A 26635-nucleotide genomic window follows, 5' to 3' on the forward strand; every position below is an offset into this window, starting at 1 on the left:
ATGTAATTAATAAATATAAATCATATGTGATTAAATACATATAATTACATGTGATTATATGTATCTAATCACATATTATTTATAAGCACATACGATTAAATACATATAATCACATGCGATTAAATCATTTGTGACATAAAAGGACATTTAAAAGAATATTATTTGTATAATTAATTAATGGGTATATAATCACATACGATTAAATTTGACAAAGAACAATTATTAATTCAAGAACGTGACAATGAATCTTCTCCACAAAAATCATATGTGATTGGATACATATAATCACATGTGAATATATACACGAGAACATTTATTGAATCGAGAAAGAGAGTATAACATTGTCCAAATAAATAATATGTGATTAGATACATATAATCACATGTGATTACATGTATTAATCACATGTGATTTATGTGTAAATAAATTCATTTTTGTGTTTTCGATTCAATAGTTGTTCTCGTGTATTAAATCATATGTGATTATATGTATCTAATCACATATAAGGATACATATAATTAAATGTGATTATTACATGAAAAAATTATTTAATTAAATGTGATTAGATACATATAATCACATGTGATTATATACACGAGAATGACTATTGAATGAAAAACGTGAAAACAAATATTTTCCAAATAAATCGTATATGATTAAAGACATATAGTCAAATATGATTAAACCCAAATGTGATTATATGTATTTAATCACATGTGATTTTAATGTTTTCGTTTTTTTCATATAAATCATGTGATTAAATACAAATAATCACATATGATTAAATGTATTTAATCACATATTATTAAAGTGGACAAAGAAAATTATTGAAACGAAAACGCGAAAATAAATTGTGTCCACTTAAATCATATGTGATTTGATACATATAATCACATGTGATTATATGTATCTAATTACATATGATTTATTTGGAAAAGATTTGTTTTCGCATTCTCGGTTCAATAATTTTTTCATGTAATTAATAACATATGACAACATTTTTTTTTCGCGATTTGTATTTTGTATATGTTCTCGTGTATTTAATTACACATGACTATGTTTATTTAATCACATGTGATTTATATTGATAAAAAAAATTTTGTTTTCTCTTTTCAATACTTGTTCACGTGTATTTTAATCACAATTGGTTATATGTCTTTAAAAAATTTATATTTATATGATATATCTTTTATAAATATAGAGTGTTTCAAAAACGTTGTTTTATATTGATAAATGTGACAACCGTCAATTTCTGGTCAAGTCAAAGTTAACAAGTCAAACCGATAAACTCAATTAGTTCTTGTATGATAGGGTTTATTCCATATTTACTAATGTACAACTCTCCATATTAATACAATGTATCACTCGGAAGTTTCATGTGTTCAGAAATTCTAAACTCTAACCAGGGTGAGTGATGTAACAACTCTATAAAGCACTATTATGTACCCTTCGGGGGCTTAAGACACTCAGGCATAATGGGGTTTACAAACCTTGCATTACGGGGCCAAACACTAACCAAGGTCACAAACAAAGTCTCTCTCAGTCTCTCCCACTTTATCTCAAATCTCTCCCAAATATCTATTTGTATCTCAAATCTCTCCCAAATATCTCTCTCTATCTCAAATCTCTCCCAAATATCTCTCTCTATCTCAAATATCTCTCAAATGTCTCTTTGTATCTTAAATCTCTCCCAAATCTCTCCCAAATCTCTCTCAGATCTCTCTCAACTTTTATAAACATCCGAACTATCCCAATCCCCTTCCTTTGTTGAAAACAGCTCAAAAGCAAAGGAGAAAACCCAAAAGGACCCTCTTGGTCCGGAACTCTCTTGATCCGGAATACCTTCTCAAGAACCGTACAAATTCGCTCTATGTTGGGGTACAAAGTTATTCATGATTGACTTTGTAATTGTTTGACTTTTGTAAAATCCACTTGCATGTGGTGCATTAGCCTTTTGACCCATGAGAGATAGAGAGTGAGAGAGAGACATGTAAACACCTCTATAAATAGTGGGTTCATACCACTTGTAGTGGTGTGCTTGAGAGATGTAAAAGTGAGTGTGTAAGTGTGTGTTATTTATGTAGTCTAGATCTAGATCCTTTTTGTGTAACACCATATACAATCAATACATCTCTTGAACACCCAAATCACCATGTTCATTGTGCAAACTTTAATTCCACATGCCAAACCATGTTCTTATGTCACTACAATTGGTATCAGAGCGGGTCTTCAAGATCAAGGTGATTTTTGAAGAACGATTCTCGGTTTGGCAAACTTTTGTCGCAATTTGAACAGTTTTGGTGAGTCTCTCTCTATGATCTCTCTTAATTTCATTGAATTCGTGCATTACGTTCTTGATTTTTGATCGTTTTGATTCATTGGATCTAATTTGTTTCAATTCTCTTTGTTTGATCCAATTAATTTTTTTTAGATCAAGCCAAAATTCTTTGTGATTCAATCATTCTCTTGATTTAGACTAAAACTCATTTTCTTTCCAAATCTCGAAATCTACTGTTCACAATGATCTAGAGCACAGAATTTTCATTTGTTTAGATCGAGCCTAAATTTAATCAAAATCTGTTTCAAAAGCCCAATTTTTGTTATTCGACAATGTTCATCTCCAACTATGAGCCCAAAATAAATGTTCAAATTCATTCATCATATTTGAGTTAAAAGTCCAGTTGATTTTTTTTAAAGATCCGATAGTGTGTTGTTGAAGCCCAAAAATCGTTGAGTTGAAATCTGATACGAACCTTTTTATTCGTTCTTCCAAACACGCTTAAAGAGCTTGTTCTTTCAATTGTTCTTGAATGTTCATACAAACGTGATTTTATCTTGTCTTTCTTAGCAATCCTTGCTTGTAGAATGTGTTTTGTGAATCGATTTTATTTGGTTTGTACCAACATAAAGTCGATTATGATCAAAATGTCGATAATTGATTCTATTGAAAAGTCAATCTTAAAGTCAACATTCATGTTCTTGATCAATTGAACACGAAATTGAAAGTTGAACTGGATTTGGAGATTGGATATTGAAATCGATATTGAATGATGATCTGATTTCGAAGTCAGAGACTCTATTGATTTTGAAAATAATAAATCGATTTTGAACAGTAAAAGCGAAGAACTGTGATCAATTAGCGAAGGATTGGTCACGGATTGGAATTGTTATTGAAAGGGTTTGTTAATGGTTGATTCAATGTCGATGATTTCTGTATATGAAGAAAGTTTGGATTTAAATAGGTTCGATAGTTGAATTGATTGAAGTGCTCAACAGTTGTCAAAACTCATGTTCTTGCCTATGTGGAAACGAAAAAGCTTGAGTTTTTGAATCGAATGGTTTTTGAGTTTTGTTGGTTGATTGGAAACGAACTGGAAACGAATTGGAGTTTTTGATAAGTTGAAATCTTTGAATGATGTATTGGGATGTTGCCTGGAGTCGAAGTTAAAATTGGATTCGGTTATGTTCAAATCAAAATCGATTTTGATGTATTGTGTCGATTTCAAATGGAACGAACAGATAATGGTGTGACGGGTCTCATGTGCGAAGGATCGATGTTCGAAGAATTGAAATTTGGAGTCATTGATATCGACTTTTTGCAAAAGAATTTGTTAACGAAGATTTCCAGTGTAGTCAATGATTTGGGAAGATATGGAATAACGAAGGGTTACTGTTCACTAGGTAAGGCTTCGTATGCTTCGTATGCTGTGAATTTTTTCGTTTGATTGGAGAAGATGAATACGAAGGGTGGACAAGATTTCATACGAAGGGTTGAAATTTCGTGTGTTTTGAATAAGAGTGCAAATGTTAAGAAAATGGCCCCTGAAATTTTGATTGTTTGGCACCTTTTCAAAACCCTTCGTTTAAATGATTAAGCTTCGTATGAAATGGCAAAGTTTCAAATTTGACCCCTGAACCTTCGAATTTTTGACACTTCGAAAATTAAAGCAAGTTTCGAATGTTTTACACTTTTCACCCAAATTCGAAAATTTTTTGGAGCTTCGTATATTTTGGGGATTCTTTCGTATGATTTGAGCACAAAGGGCAGAATTTTCGAAAATGGTCCCTAAGGTTTCGAATTTTTGGCAGTTTGCACCCAAATTCGAAAAATGACTGTTTTTGTTGAAAATTGAAGAAAGTGCATTTCAGGCCCTTGCAGTTTGTGCAAATTGAGGCTTTTTACCCAGATTTGAAAAAGGGGGAGAGTTTTGCATATTTTACTGTTTTGGGCGCACCGAGTCACTGCAGAATTTTGAAATTGACAATTTCTACCTATTTTTGAGAAATTTTGTCAAAGGCGATCCGTGAACGAAGCTAAAAATTGAATATTTTCTGGGTTTTCCGGATTAAAGCACAAAGTTTATGCCACATGTTAAGGGGGAGTTTTGACACGAAAAATTCCGAATAGAGCACGTTCTTTTTCCTTGGGAGTTTTATAATCAAATTTCGATTATAAAAAGGGGGAGAAGTTTTATATGGAAATTCGAACTTGAATTTTTCATATTACGCGGATTTGAAGACCGAAGTGATCTTGAAGTTTTGAAGCTTACGAAATGATGCAATTGGAAGTTCGGAAATGATTTATTTTCGAAATGGGTTTGGTTTTATTGAAGATTTTTGGGATGTGTTTTTATGCGCAACTTTTGGGTGATTATTTGGAGTTAATCATTCGTTGCTGCTCGGTTTGTATGGTTTCACATCCTAGAGCCCAAATTGAAGAATCATGGAAGAATTGAAGATTGAAGTTCGTTTCGACATGTGTCACGCTTGAGGCTCGGGTCACGTAGTTGCTCGATTTTGCAAGATTTGAAGTGGGTAATTCATTCTTAACTTTGAGGGGGAGAATGTTGGGGTACAAAGTTATTCATGATTGACTTTGTAATTGTTTGACTTTTGTATAACCCACTTGCATGTGGTGCATTAGCCTTTTGACCCATGAGAGATAGAGAGTGAGAGAGAGACATGTAAACACCTCTATAAATAGTGGGTTCATACCACTTGTAGAGGTGTGCTTGAGAGATGTAAAAGTGAGTGTGTAAGTGTGTGTTATTTATGTAGTCTAGATCTAGATACTTTTTGTGTAACACAATATACAATCAATACATCTCTTGAACACCCAAATCACCATGTTCATTGTGCAAACTTTAATTCCGCATGCCAAACCATGTTCTTATGTCACTACACTCTAGACACCTTTTGCTTCGGACCTTCTGATTGATTTCGGAATACCCTCTCGTCCAGACAATCTCGTTTCGGAGCCTTCGGATTTACTTCGGAACCTCGCATGCTTCGGAAGGTCTCGCATCGCGCCGGAAGGACCAGCCACCGAATCATCTCACATCGGACTCCTTCGCATCTCGGAAGAAGGCACTCCGGAACCGAACCCTCTTGGAAGCACCAACCACTCCGGAAACTATTGATTTGGCTCCGGAAACTCGTTGACCACCTCGGAACCCTTACAAATCCAAACCTCACTCCAGATTTTTAACCATTCCAGATCTTTCTACAATTTTAGAAGTTTTTGGCGCCGAGCACTTCCTCAAACTTGCATTTCCCATGACATGAACCCTCTAAACTCCTACTTTATGCCAAACTTGAAGAGTTGTATCACAATTTTCTTGGCAAGAAGTGCTCTTGAGTTTTCCTCCAATCTTGGTAAGTTCCTTCATTCAGCTTCTAAATACTCTACATTTCTTCATACAAATCATGGATTATTTACACAAATATCGACATATTTGTTCTTAGGATCTTCAAACCTTCAAGCATCTTTCAAGTGTTTGACTTGAAACTTCTTTTCCTCAACCTTCCACCCCAGGAAATCACTCAAGGTGACTTCATACCCCATTCTTTTCATGTTTTCTTCAAGTTTTGAGGGGGAGAATACAAGTTACAACACCAAAACCTATTCTAACTTATCCAACAGCTTTCAACAGAAAAGTTATGGTCCATTCATGAACTGTTTTGACCATCTTAAACATAATATTTTTTAAAACCGTTTGATATGAAAATAGTTCATGTTTATACCTTTCAAATGACTACTTGCACACGTTCATACGATTTTTTGTACAATTTGTGGTGATTTTTACAAAACTGCCTATCATTTTAGAAATGATTTCGGACCAGTCTGTGAAGATGGACATTTTCACACTGGTTAGAGACCACTAAAAATCATAAAAAAAATTATGAACAAACTAGACACAATTTCTAAATTCTTGGAGTTTACGGATTCAGTTTTCGACTTACAGTGAATTTTCTATGAATTTTCAAAGAACTGTGACAGAATATTTAAAACTAGTAAAATAGTTTATAAGTTGATTAACACTTTGTAACATGTTGAGCAAAGTGTATAACAATAAATAGCCATATCTTGATTGTATTTCATGTTAGTTTACTTTCATGAAACCGAAATAGTCATTTATCATGAGGATTTTCATTCACTACAAACTTATATGATAAACTATAATAGGTATAGTTTATGGTACATTAACACTATGAACATACAAAGGAAGGTTACATTTACACTACAAAAAGGGTTTTCATTCACTCTACACGTAAAATTGTTAAATCAGGTTGTGAGGCACTACTTCATTGTACTCTTAGAGTACTGGTTAAAAATCATGTATTTATAATCAGAGTCTCTTATAGGGAGAGCGTGATACTTGTATATAGATCTATATTGGGATTGACAACCCACACCTAAGCTGCTTGCAACAGCTAGACCGGCAGGTCTGGGGTGACAAATGTCATAACATTCCGACGCCCGAAGAACGTCGTAACAGGTTGCTATGTCAATAGTATGATTATAATAACTCACATAGGGAAATAACGACACATATAGTTTACGGTAATTTCTACATTCAAAAAGGGTTTTATTTATTTAAAACTGCATACACTATTATAAATATGGAAAATACTTGTACATATCGGTCTTTGAGTATTAAGACTACAACTCATTTTATAAGGAAAATATTGGATTTTTTTGGAACATACACTACATTTACAAAGAAAGGTTTTCAACTCTACATAGAAAAGCTTATGCACTCACCAACTTAATCGTTGACACTCTTTCAAAATTTCTTGTATTCTCAGGTAATCACAAAAAACAGGTAACTACCATCTTTTGAGGATGGAACGCTACGGCGTCAGACAATCTCTTTTATTATTATAATATAATTGATTTTGAAACATGTAACTCACGAAACCATGCAACTTTTTCGATTATATTTATGATGGTTGTATTTGCTTTGATCACTATTATACTCGTTGTTATGATATTATACATGAAGTCCTCCACCTCTAGACGTTTCCGCCATCCTTGATCCGGGGGTGTGACAATAAAATATATTCTCACGAACTAATAAACTATCTAATCTATACAACTTTATTTGTCTTATTTATCTCTTAATATTTAAATAATTCCAACAATTAAATTTATTAATGGATTCAGAAAAATGATTTAACATCATCCAAATATTAGATATCAGGTGTATCAAATATTTTTTCATTGTGCGCCTCATTTGGATATATATATATATATATATATATATATATATATATATATATATATATATATATATATATATATATATATATCCACGACTATCTTGGATTTTATTATATAGATAATTGTTATTATAAAGTAAACTTTTTTTAAAAAAAAATTAGCCACTAAATTGCCATATGCTATCAACGTAACGGTTATTTTGAGTAGTAGCATTAGCCCAAAAACGTCCATTAGTTATCGCAATAGAAAGTTAACCTAACTGCAATATTTGAAAAGTCAAAATGGAGAGTTTAACCTTATTTCAATTCACACGCAAAAGCAGACATATGAATTCCATTTTATCAGTTGATTTCTTTTCCGACAACTTCATCTCTGAAAACCGCCTCCTCCGGCGAATATTTCTTATCTGTTTAAGATGGAGACTGAAATCCATGTTGCAGCACCAACATAATGGTATCGATTAACTAAACGCCGCCATTATATGAGTCAAATCTTCTTTCTTAGTTCAATCATTCAAAGTCTCTTACCTTCAAAGAGCCCAGATCTCATGTGCTTTCTCTTACATTTTTTGTTGTTTAGTAGATCCTACTCTTAACCACTCTGTCACGGAAATCGACTGGTGGCCACCTCTAGGCTCATACCCTGTAGTGAGATGGGAGGCAGCGAACTGCCACCGATGGTGGAGTCCGTGATTTGCTCCCTCATTTCTTTTATTCTCCTCTAAAACAGAGGGAGGCAGAGGAATATGACGATAAGTGAAGATGCGGTGTTCCGGTCGTTTCGGGGGTGTTTCAGCAGCTTTCCGTTCGTTTTGGCGGTGTTCCGGTCATTTCGGCGGTGTTTCGGCAGTTTTCCGGTCGTTCTGGCGGTGTTCCGGTCGTTCCGGCGGTGTTTCAACATCTTTTCGATCGTTCTGGCGGTTTTTCGGTCATTCTGGTGGTGTTTCGATCATTCCAGCAGTGTTCTGATCGTATTCTGACGAAGATCGGAGGCAGCATTGTTGTGGTTCCGACTATAGTGCGGTCGTTTCTGTGGTGGTTAGGTGTAGAGAAAAATAATATATATATATATATATATATATATATATATTAGGTGGGATGGGTGGGTATTAATGTAACGTGTCTTTTAATTGTTTTTTAATTTATATAATTATTGTTATATGATTCTAATTAAAATAAATGAGTGGTTGAAAATTGTTTTCAATTGTTCTCGATTTAAAAAATGTTCTCATATGAACATTAGTCTATATATATATATATATATATATATATATATATATATATATATAAACAAGTGCCAGAGCGAACTCAAATAATGAGAGAAAACTAGTGAACTTACTAACAACGACCTGATTCATCAGATCATTCTACTCACGATTACAAACTTTGGAACAACGATCGATTCAACTGAAACGAATATTACAGGTTTAGAGCAACAATCGATTCAGTTGGAAATCGTTAAATTAATTAGTTTTCATCTTTTTGAAAAGATCGATTTTACTTGATTGACAAATATTGATTTATAGATAGAGGAACGACGCATCTTGTAATAGGAGCAACTGATTGAGAATCGCAATTTGTATTCTAATGAACTTGCGTTTAAAAGGAAAAGATTGAACTTAATTTGCGTCTGATGTTTATATGCATTTTTTTAATCCATAGGTTTTTTTTAACTGTTTTCATATTTTTTTACAGAGATAGGAGTAACGCATCATTCTTTCAATTATAATATCTTTGCATCTATAGGTAGTTGATTGATATTTGTTAATAAACAAAAGTAACGACCTCATATTTGTTGTTATTGTTTAATCTTGGTGATTTTGGGTTGGTGTTTTGTCGGTTTAGTTTTCATATGAAATTTGTTGGGATTTGGCTATTTTGAGTGTTGATTATTAACAATTGGTGGCTACACTTGACGATTCAGTAGTTATATATGATAGAGTTAAGCCCTCAATAGAAGGTGGTATACAAGCAGTCATGTCGTTTGATACCAAAGGGGGAAATGAGCTTAATGAAACTGATATATCAAGATCATTTTTGTCATTTATGTTGACATTTTTCTTCCACCTTTTATTTCAGTTATACATTAGTTATTTGAGATTTGTGTTTTTTTTCAGAACTGCCCAATCTTTTCTTTCTGCTACAGTTAATGTGTCTGAGAAATATTTACGCCATGAAACACTTGTTGTTGTATCCTTTGAAAATTTTAACTTATGTTTTTTTTTTCTTTTCTTAGTATTTATTTATTATTATTGTACTATTTGAATTTTTTTATAAAGATCTCTTGTCTAGCTAAACATACAAGTCCTAGAGTTGCTTCCTTGAATGCCTTAACCTTATGTTCCATTGGAATAAACACCCTGCACCCTTAGAATTTCCATTCTTTTCCCCTTTTTTCACATATGCCCCTGAGCCTTTACCTAAAAAACTGAATTTAGTAGCCCTTTGTTTCTTCCCTTCATTTTTTTTCGATTTGAACCGAGTAGAACTTGATCGCCCCTGTTCAAAGTTGAACCCACTTACCTTATTCCTTCCATTCACGTTCTACTTAAAAGTATCTCCCATGTTTCCTTTAATTCCACTTTTTTCTAGAACTTTGGCAGTTTTTTCCCATTATACTCCTGCCCCTTATTATGAAAATTCTCCTTCTGTTTCCATTTATTCTTCTTTCCCACTAAATGTATACATAGGTATATGCATCATATACATTTGTATACATTTATATATGAATAATATACATATGTATACATTTACATTTCATATGCAGATGTATATTGTTAGGGCCAAGATCGTAAATTCTATCCAGGATCCCGAATCTCAAAGATATCTGAGGATGCCTATACATATGCTAGGATCTTGATTATTATTTTTATTATCTCTTAGCAAAATTTAACGGCTATATTTATTGTTTATTTGTCACATGATCATAAATGGTCAACATAGGACTCTTTCTCAATGAAGAAACATTTCAGTAGGGCCTGAGACCCAGGAATACCAAGTAAAACCAGAATGCTTATACTTATTCAAGAGGATCCCGAAAATATCATACTTTTAGTTACCTGGACTAGACTATAAATATCTACTATGCACACTACACACAACTAGACTTACTGCAACATTTATACTCCTATACTTGTTAGGGATAAGATCTCAGAACTACTTTGAGATCCTAAAATCTAAGGATCGTAAAAGGCTCAAGATCCTCAAACCTCAGGATCCCGAATATACTCCAGGATCTTGACTAATATTTTTTATTATTTATAACAGATATATGTTCTTTTGTCTTTCTCACGTGTGCAGAAATAACCAATCAAAGTCATATTCTCAACGTATAGTCGTCACAACTATGCAAAACACCCGGAGGACCAAGTCAAACAAACGACTATAAGTAATCTCGGAGGATCCCGAAATTTTCGGAGTTCTAGTTATTAGGTTTTGACTATATAAAACACTTGTAATCATCACACTACACACGAGACTTGGCAGAATACTATCACATGTACTCATACTCTTTTTATTTTCTCCGTAATCATACATTTTCAATTAATAAAATCATAAAGGCAGGTGATCATTATCACCTCCCAAGGTTTTATGTCGGAGATCCTAACAAGGATCAAGGGCTTTCTTTGTAAACCACTCGTTTAATCTTGTTCTAGTTTCATTAATTGATTCATCAACAACACCACAGCCTCTCATACACTTTGGTTAATTTTTAATTAGTCGATTTTTAACCAAAACGATTTGGCACCCACCGTGGGGCCTTGGTGTTCAAAACCCCTCAGAAAATCATGTCTACTCAATCGACTCTCTCCTCCTCCTCGATTCATCCCATTTCCTCTACAAATCTTCCACCACCACTAGCTGGAGTTCCCAAAAAAGTATTTGAAACTACGAAGAAGAACACCTCTCCGGTTACTCCAGAATCCTCATGTGTTGATTTCTAACATCGAAATATTTGCTATGATGTAGAGACTGGAGTGACCGGTTGCCCAACAGCAGGAGGATAACAGGACGATTCTCAAGGAAGTGGAGAGAATGACGACGAAAATCCACAAGCCTTAGGAGGCAGCACCCTCGGTCTTCTAGTCCAAGATCCTGAACTTTGGCAACCTAGGATCCTCAACGATCTGTCGCGAGATTCAGGATCCTAACGAAAACTTTATTACTCCCAATAACAGGGATCATGGTAACTCTATCAATAATAATAATTTTAAAACTAGCTCGATGGATCTTGATACAGGTTTAAGCCTGATCATGACTAAGGAGCTACAACAACTAACACAAATAATCTCAAGTGTACACGAAGTAGTTCAACCGGTACCAAAAGTATCCCCCACAAGTCATAGGATCTCCAGATTCATTTCAATGATAACTGATACCGAAGTTCCAAAACGCTTCCAGACCGCCAACATGAAGCCTTAAGACGAAACTATAGATCCTTAGGAACACGTGGCACAGTATAGGGAGAGGATGGAGATTATTCCCATCCCTACTCACTTGAAGGAAGCCTGCCTGTGCAAGGTATTTGATTCCACCCTTATAGGACCCGCTCTAAAATGGCTCCTTAAGGTTCCTCCTTATTGATCACATCATTTGCTCATTTGATTAATTTATTTAATAATCAGTTTACTTGCAGCAGAACATTTGAAAAGATCACTAGTGATCTCTATCGAGTGGTTCAGGATCCTAAGGAATCCCTCAAGAATTTTGTGAACAGGTTTGGCAGGGAAGCTTTGAGCATCCCCAACATTGTCACACCCCAAAACCGGAACGACGGAAACGTTCGGAGGTGGAGGACGTCATGTACAGTATCACAACAATGCAAAGTAGTAAACAAGCAACAACATCATCCATTGCATTAATAATATAATTTAATACAGGTGTGTTCTGTCAAGTTTTATAGACACCAAAAATATACATCAAAATAAAATATGAGTCTTGAACGAGCTCCTTCTTCTCAAAAACCTGACTCCGGTACCTGTCTACTGGCGACCTGAGAATACAAGTTATTTTGAAAGAGTTTATCAGCTTTAAAGCTGGTGAGATCATAAGTATATTAGTGTCTTGTATTTGTATGAAAGTGTTTGTAAGTCTGTAATGTATAAGTTTTGTAAAAGTTTGTAATTGTTTGAACTCTCATAGAAAACCCTATGTTTCCTACTAAAAGTAGCCTTCTACCAAGGCATCTAGTGTCTGTGTGTGTCTCTTGTAAGAGTATGTATTTTCCCAAATCTGACTATCATTAACCAAAAATATAGTTTTTACATTATTGTTTATTGTATGAATATCACAAAGTAAATGTAAAGGGAAAATGAAATGGTACTGTACTGTTGTATTAAGTAACTACTGCTGTACTAACTGCTTTAAACCAATTTTTATTTAAAGTACCGTGTGATCGGCCTGTATCCTGCTACCGACTCTAGTAAAACGACGATGTAAGACGTCGTAAGAAATGACGTTTGGCACCCGTAGACTTGCAAGTCCCACTGTAGCGAGCAGCAAGGTGTAGGATAGTCAATCCAGTATAGATCTATACACAAACTCATACGCTCCCCATTTAAGGAGATTCTGGATACAAAACGGGTCATGACAGGTAGTGCCATGCCCCCGTTAAGTGGCTCACATAACTGTAAGTAATGTATATGTATATGTATATGTATGTGCTAGTTGTATTGTGTGTTCTTTCTCTGTCTAGCCTGTATGTTTTGTTTCTCATCACTGTGTATTATGTTTGTTTCTCATCACTATGTGTTATGTTTGTTTCTCATCACTATGTATTATGTTTGTTTCTCATCACTATGTATTATGTTTGTTTCTCATCACTATGTGTTATGTTTGTTTCTCATGAATGAACTGACTCATTGTATGTTTCATTGTTCTAGTAATAGTATCTTCCTAAACTATACCTATTATAGTTTACTAGTAATGTTGTTTGTGTATATGAACATGTTTGTATACCTTTGCTACCCAAAGACATTGAACTAAATGAAAGAAGTAACCTTTTATATCTATACACATATACATGATATATAACTAGGATTCAAACGACCTTCGGACAAATAACCCGAATACCCTAAGTCCACAACCAAACAAGGAACAGGAAGTAAGGTGAGCTATCAGTCCTAAGTCCTTTCAATCCTACTTATATAATTATATCCATATAGATACACAAAATATAAGTTAAAAGAGTTTAATAAAAGTATTTGATATGTAAAAGAGTTTGTAAAATATTTTGAAGTAAAACAGTTTGATAACATAGTTTGAAAAGTAAGAAATCCACTTGCTTGGTAGTTATTAATCACATGTGATTGATATAATAACTATAATAGTTCAACTTGTATCCCCCCATAAAAGCATTTAAAAACATTTAAAAGGTTAATTAAGGGGTATGAACTCACCTGTAGTGAGTGGTTTGGATGAACGGAATGTATAGGATGCTAGGTGTCAAGTGAAGACTTGTACACACACAATGATCCTAGTTAACATATAATATCACATATATGTATCCAATTAGTCTTTAAACAACTGATTAACAAAGTTAAGACCTCCTAGGACATGTAAAACACCTTATTTAAGTGCTATAAGTCCTAAGGATTGCATCTAAGTGTTGTAGGACATTGCTATTGGGTTTAGGGTTCAAGGGGACCCTTTATTGGAGTTTACGGTTTTGTGACCATAACTCATTGAGTTTACGGTCGTAAACCCATGCGTTTACGGCCGTAAACTCATGGTACTTTTACCATGTTGAGTTTTGAAGCTTTACAAGTCCTAAGAAGCATTCCTACTTCATGTATAAGCCTTAGGAAGAGATTAGGGCACCGTTTCACTCCTTTAGGGAGTTTACGGTCCTTGGACCATTTGTCTTTGGGTTTACGGCCGTAAACCCAAATGATTTATGGTCTTTTGATGTTTTCAAGTACTAAGCACATCAAGGAAAGGATCTAGGCTAGTTTCCAATGCTTAGTAAGGGACTAGGGCCACTTTGGCCCGTTTGTTAGGGTTTACGTCCAAGGTGTTCTTGGACCGTAAACACCTTTGATCCTTTGATTCTTGGTGTTTTCTAGTTGATTAAGAAGTATAACAAGCCCTATAACACACTAGGGTAAGAGTACTTACAAGTAGAAGCTTGAAAAGGTGCTAAAAGTCCAAGAACACTAGTGTGTGTTCTTGGTGTTCTTGGTGAAACTTGAAGATCTACACTTTTGGAATGATTTCACGGATGGAATCATGTTAGATCACTAGGTTAAGTAATATATCAACTTATTAGGGCTAGAAACACTTACAAAGTTGAAGATCAAGAAGAAATGTTGGATGATACTTGAGAGAGAATTGAGATTTGGATCTTGAAAATGTGAAAAGTGGTAAAATATGACTAAGTGTCATATTTATACCCCCTTTTAGGGTTTACGGCCGTAAACACCTTTGTTTAGGCCGTAAAATCCAAACTCTTGGAGTTTTGGAATAATATTGTTGCACAATAAACCCTAGGGCATCCTCTCTCCTGATATCTCCCGAAGTAATAACTTTAAAACACTCAAACTTATTCCAAAAAGCTTGAAAGTCAGCAGAAACTGTTCTGACTTCTATTGAATTGAATGGTTGTACAGAATAGAAATTTCGGGTTGTCACAAACATCGACATGGCAATTGCAGTCGAAGCCTTTAAAATGGGCTTAAAGAAGGATTCTCCCTTCTATGAAGATCTCGTAATGACCCCATGCAGAAGATTGGACGAAGTCAGGAGCAGGGCATTGAGATTCATCAGATTCGAAGAAGACAAAGAGATCCAAAAAAGGATCAACCCACCAAGCTCTTATGATCACCCCAATAGGAAGGCTGACTCCTCGGCCCAAAAATCCTATAAGTCAAAACCTTACTCCAAAACTGACTATCACAGGGTTAATTCCCTTGAAGATGAGGGGGAGGAAGAAGATTTTCCTAAAATAACTGACTATTATTTTTTTTGTGGACATTTCAGGTGTGATCTTTGCCATGCAGGAGCTTGGAGACAAAGCCGGATGGCCAATGAAAGGAGAAAAATCCACTGCTTGGAAGGATAAGTCCAAATGGAGTGCATATCACAAGGAGTTTGGTCACGTCACGGAGGATTGCATATCTATCATGGGCAAAGGATACCTCAATGAAATCCTAGGGAGAAAAAAAGGAAAAAGCCAAAGAAAAAGACCAGGATCCTCAGAAGATCCTCGAAAGACCAGGATCCCCTTGGCTGACGCCAAGGCGATCAATATGATATCTGGAGGATCTGACATTTGCGGTACCTCCTACTCTACGGCGAAAAGGCATGCCAAAGTATCCAAAACGGAGAAGGAAAATGGATCACGGAAAAACACAACGATCACTAACCAAAAGGAGACCACCTTCGGTGAAGCAGATAGACAGGACGTCCAAGATCCTCACCACGACGAACTAGTGATTACTCTATACATTTCCAACCACTTCGTCAGAAGGATCCTCGTCGATAGAGGATCCTCAGTTAACATCATACTCCTGGATGCACTAAAAAGAATGAACATCCCAGAGTCTGAGATAGTTGCAAGATCCTCAGTACTAATCGGCTTCAGCGGAGAGACTAAACACACCATCGGCGAGATAAAGCTACCAATCTACATAGAGGGAGTAAATTTTGTTCAACGTTTTTGTGTGATTGACATATTATCTTCTTATAATGTCATATTAGGTAGACCGTGGATCCATGAAATGAAGACCATTCCATCGACATATCATCAGTGCGTAAAGATGCCCACCCCATGGGGGACAACGAAGATCATAGGAGACCAAAATGAATCCATGGAATGCTACAAGACCCCGATGAAGTCCTCAACAATACCACGACAAGCATATCAATTAAGTCAGGGGCACGGGGCGTACTGGAAGCAAGAGAGCATGACATAAAAGAAGTGCCCCTGAACCTTGAGGATCCTGAAGCCAAAGTTCCCATAGGATCCTCAATGCCTGAAAAAATCGAACAGGATCTCATAAAATTCCTCAAGCCCAGATGCAAAACGTTTGCATGGAAACATGAGGACATGACAGGTATTGAAAAAAACATAACAACTCATAAACTTAACATTGCCCCATCTTTCAGGCCAATACATCCAAAGAGAAGGAAATTTGCTACCCAAAAGAAACCAAGTTATACAAGAAGAAGTAAAGAAACTTCTCAAAACTTGCATGATAAAGGTTGTGAAGTTCCTAATATGGCTAGCTAATGTGGTCGTGGTACAAAAGAAGAATGGTAAATGGAGAGTGTGTGTAGACTATACGGATCTTAACAAGGTCTGTCCCACAGATCCTTTCTCTTTACCACACATCGACTCCATGATAGACGCAACAGCGGGCCACGAACTACTAACGTTCATGGATGCATCATCAGTATTCCAACAGATCCAAATGGAACCCTCTGACCAAGAGGACACGTCGTTCATAACCCCAACAGGTATCTATTGTTACACTGCCATGCCCTTTGGTCTTAAAAATGCAGGAGCAACGTACCAAAGGTTGGTGAATAAGATGTTCAAGGAGAAACAAGGGGACATGATGGAAGTCTACATCGATGACATGGTGGTCAAATCCAAAAAAAAAGCTGAGGATCACCTCAAGGATCTCGAAGAAGCCTTCGAAATCCTAGACCAATATAACATGAAGCTGAATCCCTCCAAGTGCCACTTTGGGATGAGATCGGGTAAGTTCCTGGGATACATGGTTACCAAAAGAGGAATCGAAGCAAGCCCAGAACAAATCATGGCCATCCTTGATCTAAAATTACCAGCCTCGATAAAGGATATTAAGAGATTAACAGGAAGAGTGGCAGCCCTAAATAGGTTCATCTCAAGAGTCAGAAAGATGAAAGCCTTTCTACGACATCTTAAAGAAGAACAAAAGATTCGAGTGGACCCAGGAACATAAAGGCGCTTTCCAAGAGCTTAAAAAATATTTAAGCTCACCACCTCTATTGGTAAAACCAATAGATGGGGAACCACTCCTTCTTTACCTCTCAGTATCCTCAAACGCGGTAAGCACAATATTAGCCAAGGATCTCGATCGGAACCAACATCCCATTTACTACGTAAGTAAAAGTCTCCTAGATCCTGAGACCAGGTACTCTCATCTTGAAAAAATTATACTTGCATTGGTAACAACTTCCATTAAGTTAAGACATTATTTTGAAACACACCCTATAATTGTAAGAACTAACTATCCAATTAAGAATGCTATGAGAAAACCAGAAATGTCAGGAAGAATGGCGAAATGGTCTGTGATTTAAGCACGTATGACGAAAAGTATGAACCAAGATCCGCCATAAAGTCCCAAGCATTAGCAGATTTTGTGGCTGACTTTAGTGAGATCTAAGAGCTGAAGTTGAAATAGAAGCCAAACTGCTTCTAGAAGAGAAAAACATGGGAAGATGGACGTTATTCACAGATGGAGCATCGAACCAAAGAGGAACTGGCTTGGGGATCATACTAAAATCTCCACAGGGGGACATCCTACCCCAGGAAATCGGTTGTGAATTCAACGCAACCAATAACGAAGCAGAAAACGAGGCGCTGATCATGGGACTACAGTTAGCCAATGATCTTCAAATCAAGGATCTTCAGGTATTCATCGATTCTTTACTACTAACTAACCATTTCAATAGATCCTACGCAGTGAATGGAGAAAAGCTAGCTCTATATCTCCAAATCCTCAAAGACAATGCTGAACCGGATGCTTTAGGAAATCTAGGATCTTCCTTAACGATTCCACCGCAAACTAGGATCCCTATAATCCATATATTGATCTCGGCAATCGAGGATCCCACCAAGAGACTTAAAGATCCCGAAAATCGCGGAGAGACTACCGACATCACAGCAATCGAAGATCCTGACTCGATGGTCCAACGTCAGGATCCCAACATCCAGAATACTCCTCCAACCTCATGATCCTGGATTCAACCCATCATGGAATACCTCCAAAATGTCATGGTCCCTATGGAATAGAAAAGCAATAGAGCATTCAGAACAAGGATCTCAAGGTTCTTCATAATTCAAGGTAAGTTGTATAAAAAATCTATGGCAGGACCATATCTCAGGTGTTTGGAAGATCACAAAGCTGCAGAGTTCTTGAAGGACATCCACGAAGGGGACTGCGACAACCACACTAGGGGAAGATCCTTATGTTCCAAAGCATTAAGGACATGATACTACTGGCCAACAATGAAGAAAGACTCATTCCTCCATGCACAAAAATGTGACGCTTGTCAAAGACATAGCAACATCCTACACCAGCCTGCAAAACCTCTACATGCTATCATTTTGAAATAGGGAATGGATATTGTAGGAAAACTGACAGTAGCCCCTAGAGGAAAAGTCTTCATGCTAGTGATGACTTACTATTTCTCAAAGTGGATAGAAGTTGAAGCCTACGTACAAGTAAGAGACAAAGAGGTAGTCTCCTTCATCAAACGTAACATCTTGACCAGGTTCAGGATCCCTACTGAAATTATATGCGACAATGGATCCCAATTCATAAGAAAAAGAACGAGGGATTTTGCACGAGTTGGAGAATCAAGATGGTGATGTCTACTCCTGTCCACCCTCAAGCCAACGGCCAAGCAGAGTCCAGTAACAAAATCATAGTAAACAACTTGAAGAAGAGGTTAAATGAGAAGAAAGGAAGATGGGCAGAAGATCTTCCTTTCGTATTATGGGCAAATAGAACCATTTCCAAGATAGCTATGGGCCAAACCCCTTACTCATTAGTGTTTGGAACAGAAGAAACGATCCCGACCTTACTCATTAGGATCCTGACCCAGGACCTCCACACCATAGATGAACTAAGGGATCTTGTCAAGATCCGTATTGCTGCTCATCAACACAGTATCACCAGAGCATATAATCAAAACATAAGGATATGGAGATTCCAAGTAGGAGACTTGGTACTAAGAAAAACTTTCCAAAATACCAAGGACCCAAGTGGAGGTAAACTAGCTCCCAAATTGGAGGGGCCATACCTCATAGATGCTGAAGCATGTAAGGGGGCATATTGGTTAGCCACCTTAGATGGTGATATCATACCAAGATCATGGAATGCGATACATCTCAAAGCTTATTTTATGTAGGTAAGGTCAGTCATTTCTTGATACACTCAAGGTATGCATGTTATTTATCATTTATCCTTCATTTTTCATTATTTATTTTCTTCAAATATGATTACTAACTTAAGCATCGGAGGGGCGTTAGCCAGGCTAACGCCCATCCCTAGATAATGTTTGTTGCATGTAGAGACTGAAGGATCCCGACGCTTAAGGATCCTAACAGCTAAGGATCCTGGCGTTTAAGGATCCTGACACTTAAGGATCCTGACACCTAAGGATCCTGACTTCGAAGGATCTTGAGCAGGTGAAATTTCAAGGATCCTGATATCCAAGGCAGCACTGATACATAAGAATCCCATGACTGAAAACATCCGACGATTCACGATGTGAATCTCCTAAGAATAAAGACTGGTCATCTCTCTTAAGAATAAGGGTGTTAATCCCCTATAAGGTTTAAAGAGTTAATTAACTCTTTCACACGAGTTAAGGCTTATACACCTCGCTTGGACGCACGATATCTAACTATGGGATGTGAATAAGAGGATCTTTTCACACTTCAGTGACTTGGAAACCCTCTTATTTCTGAACATGGGTTAAGATCCTAAAGTCTGAATATCAGGTTAATAACATTTACATGTTATCTCAAGTCAGGATCTTCCCCAGAAAATTCCTAAGGTTTATAACATTTACATGTTATCTCAAGTTGGGATGTAACATCCCGAGTCCCGGGTATATTATTTAATTAATTTTTATTGATTTGGACTGGTCAACTCGACGAGTTGGAGGCACAACTCGTCGAGTAGAGAAGAGTTTTGGCCGCGTGGGTTTTACAACCAACTCGACGAGTCGGAGAGCCAACTCGATGAGTTGGCGCTGTAAGAGGAAACCCTAACTTCTCGGGGATGGGTCCTATTTAAAGGACCTTAAGCCCTCATTTCCGCCTCACCAGCCACCTTACTCCCCTGTGTGAAACCCTAATAGTCTATATGGAGCTAAGAGAGAAAGAGGGCTAATCTTTGGGCATTTTAGTGCACTTTTTGAAGAGAAGAGAAGAGTATCGAAGCAAGGAATGAGAAGAGACTATTGGATATGGTGTTATTTCATCTTGAGCTTCTGTTGAAGGTAAAAAGTGTCCACCTTGTTCACTATTTCCATTAGATCTCACTTTTATGGAGCTTTAGGGCTTTTACCATCTTTCCTTGAGGCTTTGTGTGTGTTGAGCTTATCAAGAGAGTAAGACTTCAGATCTAGACCTTGTGAGGTCCCTAGAGTCTAAAGGTCCCAACTTTATCTAACTTTAGAGGAACTTTTATGCTTAAGACCCTAAATGGAGCTTGTTTTGGCATTTTAAGCCCTACGTGCCATGCATGGACATAAAGATTGTAGCTTTACGTGGTATCTCAGCCTTGGGAGGATAGATCTAGAGTTTAGTGTGGTGAATCTGCCTTAAAACGTATGAATGAGAAAAGAGACCTAAGGGACTCTCCGAGTTGATGAGCCAACTCGACGAGTCGGTTAGGGTTTTCCCCGACGAGTCTGAACACGTGTGACTCGACGAGTTGATGACACAACTCGACGAGCTAAAGGGAACTTTCTCGACACTTCTGAGGAAACAAAGGGACTCAACGAGTCCCATTGGTGCACTCAACGAGTTGGGTAAACATTGACTGTTGACTCGAGTGTTGACTTCTGTTGACTTTAGGGTTTCGTCAAGTCAGAGATCATGGTGACCATGAAGGGGTAAAATGGTCTTTTAACCACCCCAAGAGATTAAAGAGAGAAAATAGCTTGGTTTACTTAGAGTTGTGATTTAAGTGCTAATTAGAGATAATTATCGTATGTGTTAGGCAGAGGATAGATCGGTGATTCGTGTACGAGATTTACTTGCTTACTTCCGAGGTGAGTCTTCTCACTATACTTACCTTGAGTGGTAATTTGTGTGATCGGAGGGTCTTGTATGCTATTATTGAGTATTGTGATATCCTGCATTATGTCTTTGTGATTTATGATGTTTATTATTCTGAGCTTTACTGAGTTAGGACCGGAGGGTCCACCCGAGTTGTGGGACTGGAGGGTTCCACTGAGACACATTAACCGGAGGGTCATATTTGAGATATAGCCATGAGAGGCTAATGAGTTATGTGTGGTATTATGGGGAACTCACTAAGCTTCGTGCTTACCATGTTATGTGATATGTGTTTCAGGTACTTCTCAGGATCGCGGGAAGGCGCCGACTTGATTGTACATACAAGATAGAGTTATGTTTTTGGAGGATCCTGGATTTTATTCAAACAATTACGAATATGTTTTTTCGATAAATTGGCATTTGGGGATTTTGTGAAATGTGTTGATGAGATTTATGTGATTTTAAAATGAAAAATTTGTTTGTAAATTTACAGTGTTACATGGGATTTTCCCCAGAAAATTCCTAAGGTTTATAACATTTACATGTTATCTCAGGTTGAGATTTTCCCCAGAAAATTCCTAAGGTTTATAACATTTACATGTTACCTCAAGTTGGGATTTTCCCCAGAAAACTGCTAAGATTTATAACATTTACATGTTATCTTAAGTTAGGATCTTCTACAAGAAAATAAAACTTTTATCATACGATTGGAGGTTTTTCCCCAGTAATTTAAGGATTATAATTCGGGATCTTTCCCAAAAGCTTGCCGTAAAATCTTGACATGAGTTTGTTGGGTTATGAGCATTCTAACACTCCTAAGTGTACATGCAACCCTAAATACCTTGGATCTATGTTTTCTCTATTATACATACAATTATGAACATCCAAGGTATTATCCTAATCTAGCATACAAAATAATAAATATAACAAGATAGCATACATACCTCTTTGATGTAGAATGTCTTCATGAAGCTTGAGTGCCTAGTGCCCCAAGTGTGACACCTCAAATGGTTCACACAACACCAAATACACTTGGAATAACTTGAGAGAAACTTGAACACTCCTTGAAATCGTCTAGCCCTCACATTCACACATTAGTGACCGATTTCTTGAGCCATGGGATTCTTTTATATGGTGGCTATTCGGGTTACACCATGTAACTCATAACTTTACCCATTCCTTATGCTCCATGGATTTTAACCTCCATGGAGTATCCATGGGTCACCCCATGGACTTAGTCCAACATAAGGAATCTTGGATCACAAGCCCACATATATAAGAATGAATGATTTACACAATCAACCCATATATTTAATTAGTCTCCTTTTGATCACTTAATTAATTCCAAATTAATTCTTGATCAATACTAATTAAATAACCTTATTATTATATTAGAACTTATAATATATTAACCAACCTTAAGTGTTATTTCTCTCATTATAGTCTATCCAAATGCATGATGCCATGCAACCCAAATGGACCATGCTGGGTCGGGTCAAGTCTTACCAATTATAGTTATGGACTTAGACATTAATCCAACAGTCTCCCACTTGGATAAGTCTAAAACTATTCTTGCGTATGACTTCAAGAACCGACTGGCAATCGTAGCTCTCAAAAGCTTCCGTCGAACTCTGACCTTGCCGATGATCTCTGACCTTTGTCAATGTCTTGTCCATTAGATAAGGGATCATATATTCCTCCATTCTAGATATCATATGGACTGAGACATGGATTATCAATCATTCTCTCTGTCCATTTGTTGTTTCCCGATTTCCGATTCATGATGACTGACTGATTGAACAAATCAAATCAGTCCTGGCTTGGCCAAGCACTCACATGTATCATCTTTAAATCATCGAGGGGCCCACATATATCGCTTTTATCCCGAAGGTAAAAGGAATGGATAAACTTCGACTCATATGGCTTGTTCTACTACTTGTTGAATCATACACAAAGGCACGTTTTATAACATCGAGTTACCAATGCGTTTTCGTGCAATCAATGTATAACCAACTCATAGTAACAACTCATATCTCTAGGTTTGAAGAATATAAGATATTATCGTCTTATGATCACTCGTGATAAAATCCATGATATGATTCAAATGAGCGTGGGTTGAATCCAATACTCAGAACTTATGAGCACTCATGAGTGTTGTAGCACCACTTTGTCCACCAACTTGGACCTCTACAAACCAACCCATGACAGTCTTGATTCATATCTACTTCCAACATATGACCGAATGTGGATGGTTTGAATAACTTAATCATTCAGGAAGAGCGACTTAGTTATTCTGGAAGTCAAAACATGCAAAGTGAAACACAAGAATAAATGAATCAAATATGGTATCAAACCCTATGAATATAAATAAACACTTTTATTTATCACCATACAGATTACTCATTATTCATTGTTTCAGTTTTATCAACTTTATACTTGAATTTAAAACAATAGTTGTCCCATGCTCCAAGCATGTACACTATGTTTTCTAAACACTAGTCATGCCATACACCAAGTATGCATACTATGTTTGTCTATGATCTTTACTTTGTAAAATAGATCAATTGAACATCACTCCAATGATCCTCTTTTCACAGTCCCAAATCCTTACTGCAAATGCAAGAATTCCAAATTCATGCCATTTACTGAAATCTGTTAGATTCTAAACTTATATGCATTGATCCTTTTAATGATTATGCACGAAGTCAGAAAGACTTGACAACAATCATTACAGAGCATTCCAAAGGAGATCAGCTCCGTGGAAACATCCTTCTTTCATTAAGTTTCCTAATCTTACACAGATTGAATAATTTCTAACTTTGAAACATTTCCATATTCCATTTTGACTATCACTTCTGAACAAGAGTTGCCTCCTTACAGATTATGTCAATATGGTCCTTCCAGAATTAACATTATACTTCCAACTGTCCTTGAGCAACCATCATTTTAGTCATATCCAATTCTAGACCTTTTCCCTTCATAATGCCCCAGGCATTTCTAAAATTTTAGAAAGGATGAATATAGCACATGTAATCGATCCTATATCCGAAGCATATGGGACACGATTCATGATGTCTCACATAAAGACTTTTAGAATTGAAATGAAGTATAATTTCCTCTCCCTTAATTATAGCAAAACAACTTTTTCAACCCCTGCAACCTCACGAATTGAAACTTTTGTTTTCTATAATTAACATTGCTAACTTGCAACCTTTGTCATAATTATCATGCTCCCACTAACATGATGATTATTAGCATAACACTTATGCTCCCACTAGCTTTGACATGTACTCAGAAATCAGCTGACTTTCTTACCAAAGTTCAGATTTCTGATACTAGATTGTTTTGATAAAACTTTATCAAAATCATACACCTCTCTTAGATAGCTCACATGTGTGTCTAAACAATTTTATAACTATGAAAAGGGATGCCGTAATCATAGTCTCAATTGTTTAGACCTTTGCCACTTCTCACAAGTCCATGTTAGTGTGCCGGTAAACCACACACGCACCACTAACGACTTTGAGAATGCAAATATCACAATTGCTATCTAGCTAAAATCTACTTAGTGAAAGTGTTTCCTCACCATCATTTTCATGAATCGGAGAGAAACCTTATGACACTTAGATTTAATAGTGTATGTGTTCTTATCCATGTGAATTTGTCAAAACCATAATCACAAGACAAGGTTAGTGACAAATCCAAACTCATATTTTTTAAACTTGTGCAATCTTAAATTCTTGCCATTTGGCAGCTCAGGTGCCTGCCATTGCTTCCAAGTAGTTGTGCAACCAATTGAGAACTCTCAGAACTCCTATGCAAAGCCAACTTGAATAGGCACAAAAATTTCAACACGATAGGTTATAAACCTCAAGTCGTGTGCTAGTGAAGGACTTTAGTGATTAAGTCTTGAAACTTTCAAGAGCTTTAAGACTCCCACTGTCCTCTTGACATATAAGACTCCCTTGTAAAATATTCAAGAGATAGTGCGGATTCTTTATCAAGACTAACACTTTACACAATTGGCCTAAGTTGGTCTCTATTTTATCCAAAACATCACAACTTACCAATTTCAAATGTACAAGAGTAGATAACCTTTTACTCTTACATTTGACTAGTGTTAACAAACCCTCTTTAAGATATGTCACTCAAGTTACAATCTTGGAGTATGACTCTAAGAATTGTTTTGGAACGAAGTATGACTCATCTTTTTGATTTAACCATTTCAACAATTCATGATTCCTCTTCTCAGTCATAAGAATGCACTAAGATGACTTTAGAGGACCAATTGTGATATGGTATCTTAATCATTAAGATGATCATAAACATGATACTAAAGTACTCTCCCATCTTTTCAGATTTGAGAAACTTTTATCTTTCTGCCATACTTTGATTCTTCTTATTCGTTTTGTCTCACATTGAAACTTCTCCAATGCTACAGACTTATACTTAAACTTATAAGTATAACCATATTTACTGAACTTAAGTAAATCATGACGAATAGTCTTCTTGATCTTTTGTGGTGGACTTGACCAGTGCACAAGAATGTGTACTCGATCCCTTAGTCCTTTCCTTATTCACATAAGGAATTAGTCTTAATTTTCCAAGCTGAAAGTTCTCATTCATCATACTATACAACTTGCATGATTCCAAATTTCGGTCCAATTGAACCTTGGGTGATGAGAATCTTTCCTTATTTGGTAATATTAGACACTACCACAACCGAAAGAATCAAATCCATTTTTCCAATATTGCTATCAATGGAATCTTATAAGCAACAACTTTTCACAAATGCCATTGTAAGGATACTTAAAATAAATAAAATCAAAACCTTTTTCTTTTATTTTAAAACTTTGCGGAAAAACTTATCCTTACAATCCATATGAAAACCTTGTTGTTATCTATTCCTAAGAAATATAAATATCATAAATCTTAAGTAATAGCCCAAAATTCTGATCACCGAACCATGCGATTGAAATCCATCTTCGCGATCAGAATCATCATGTACTTAATAGAGTTAGACAATGGACTTTACCTGAAGTAGAGCCAAACTTATTGACTTTAACATCCTTAGGTAAATTTGGCAGCTTCGTAACCAATGCCCCTTCCTTTGGCAATAGTTACCTATGG

At 36.3% G+C, this 26635-nt stretch overlaps 1 protein-coding gene and 1 long non-coding RNA gene across 3 annotated transcripts; both read left to right on the forward strand.

The window, feature by feature from the left end:
* Window positions 1-7650: 7650 nt before the first annotated feature.
* LOC145165072 (uncharacterized) lies at window positions 7651-8664 on the forward strand. Of its 2 annotated transcripts, none has more exons than XR_013739889.1 (2): window positions 7651-7957; window positions 8084-8664. It is a non-coding gene; the product is annotated as an uncharacterized LOC145165072 (long non-coding RNA). The 2 variants fall into 2 exon arrangements; XR_013739888.1 differs by having other exon boundaries at window positions 8087-8664.
* Window positions 8665-15494: 6830 nt separating this feature from the next.
* On the forward strand, window positions 15495-16224 carry LOC145127725 (uncharacterized). The gene is made up of 2 exons (XM_079062867.1): window positions 15495-16139; window positions 16201-16224. The coding sequence occupies exons 1-2, from the start codon at window positions 15495-15497 to the stop codon at window positions 16222-16224; spliced, it is 669 nt and encodes a 222-aa protein (XP_078918993.1).
* The last annotated feature ends 10411 nt before the right edge of the window (window positions 16225-26635 follow it).

Source organism: Lactuca virosa, chromosome 1 (assembly GCF_052849685.1).
Source record: "Lactuca virosa cultivar CGN04683 chromosome 1, Lactuca_virosa_CGN04683_v6, whole genome shotgun sequence".
Taxonomy (NCBI): domain Eukaryota; kingdom Viridiplantae; phylum Streptophyta; class Magnoliopsida; order Asterales; family Asteraceae; genus Lactuca; species Lactuca virosa.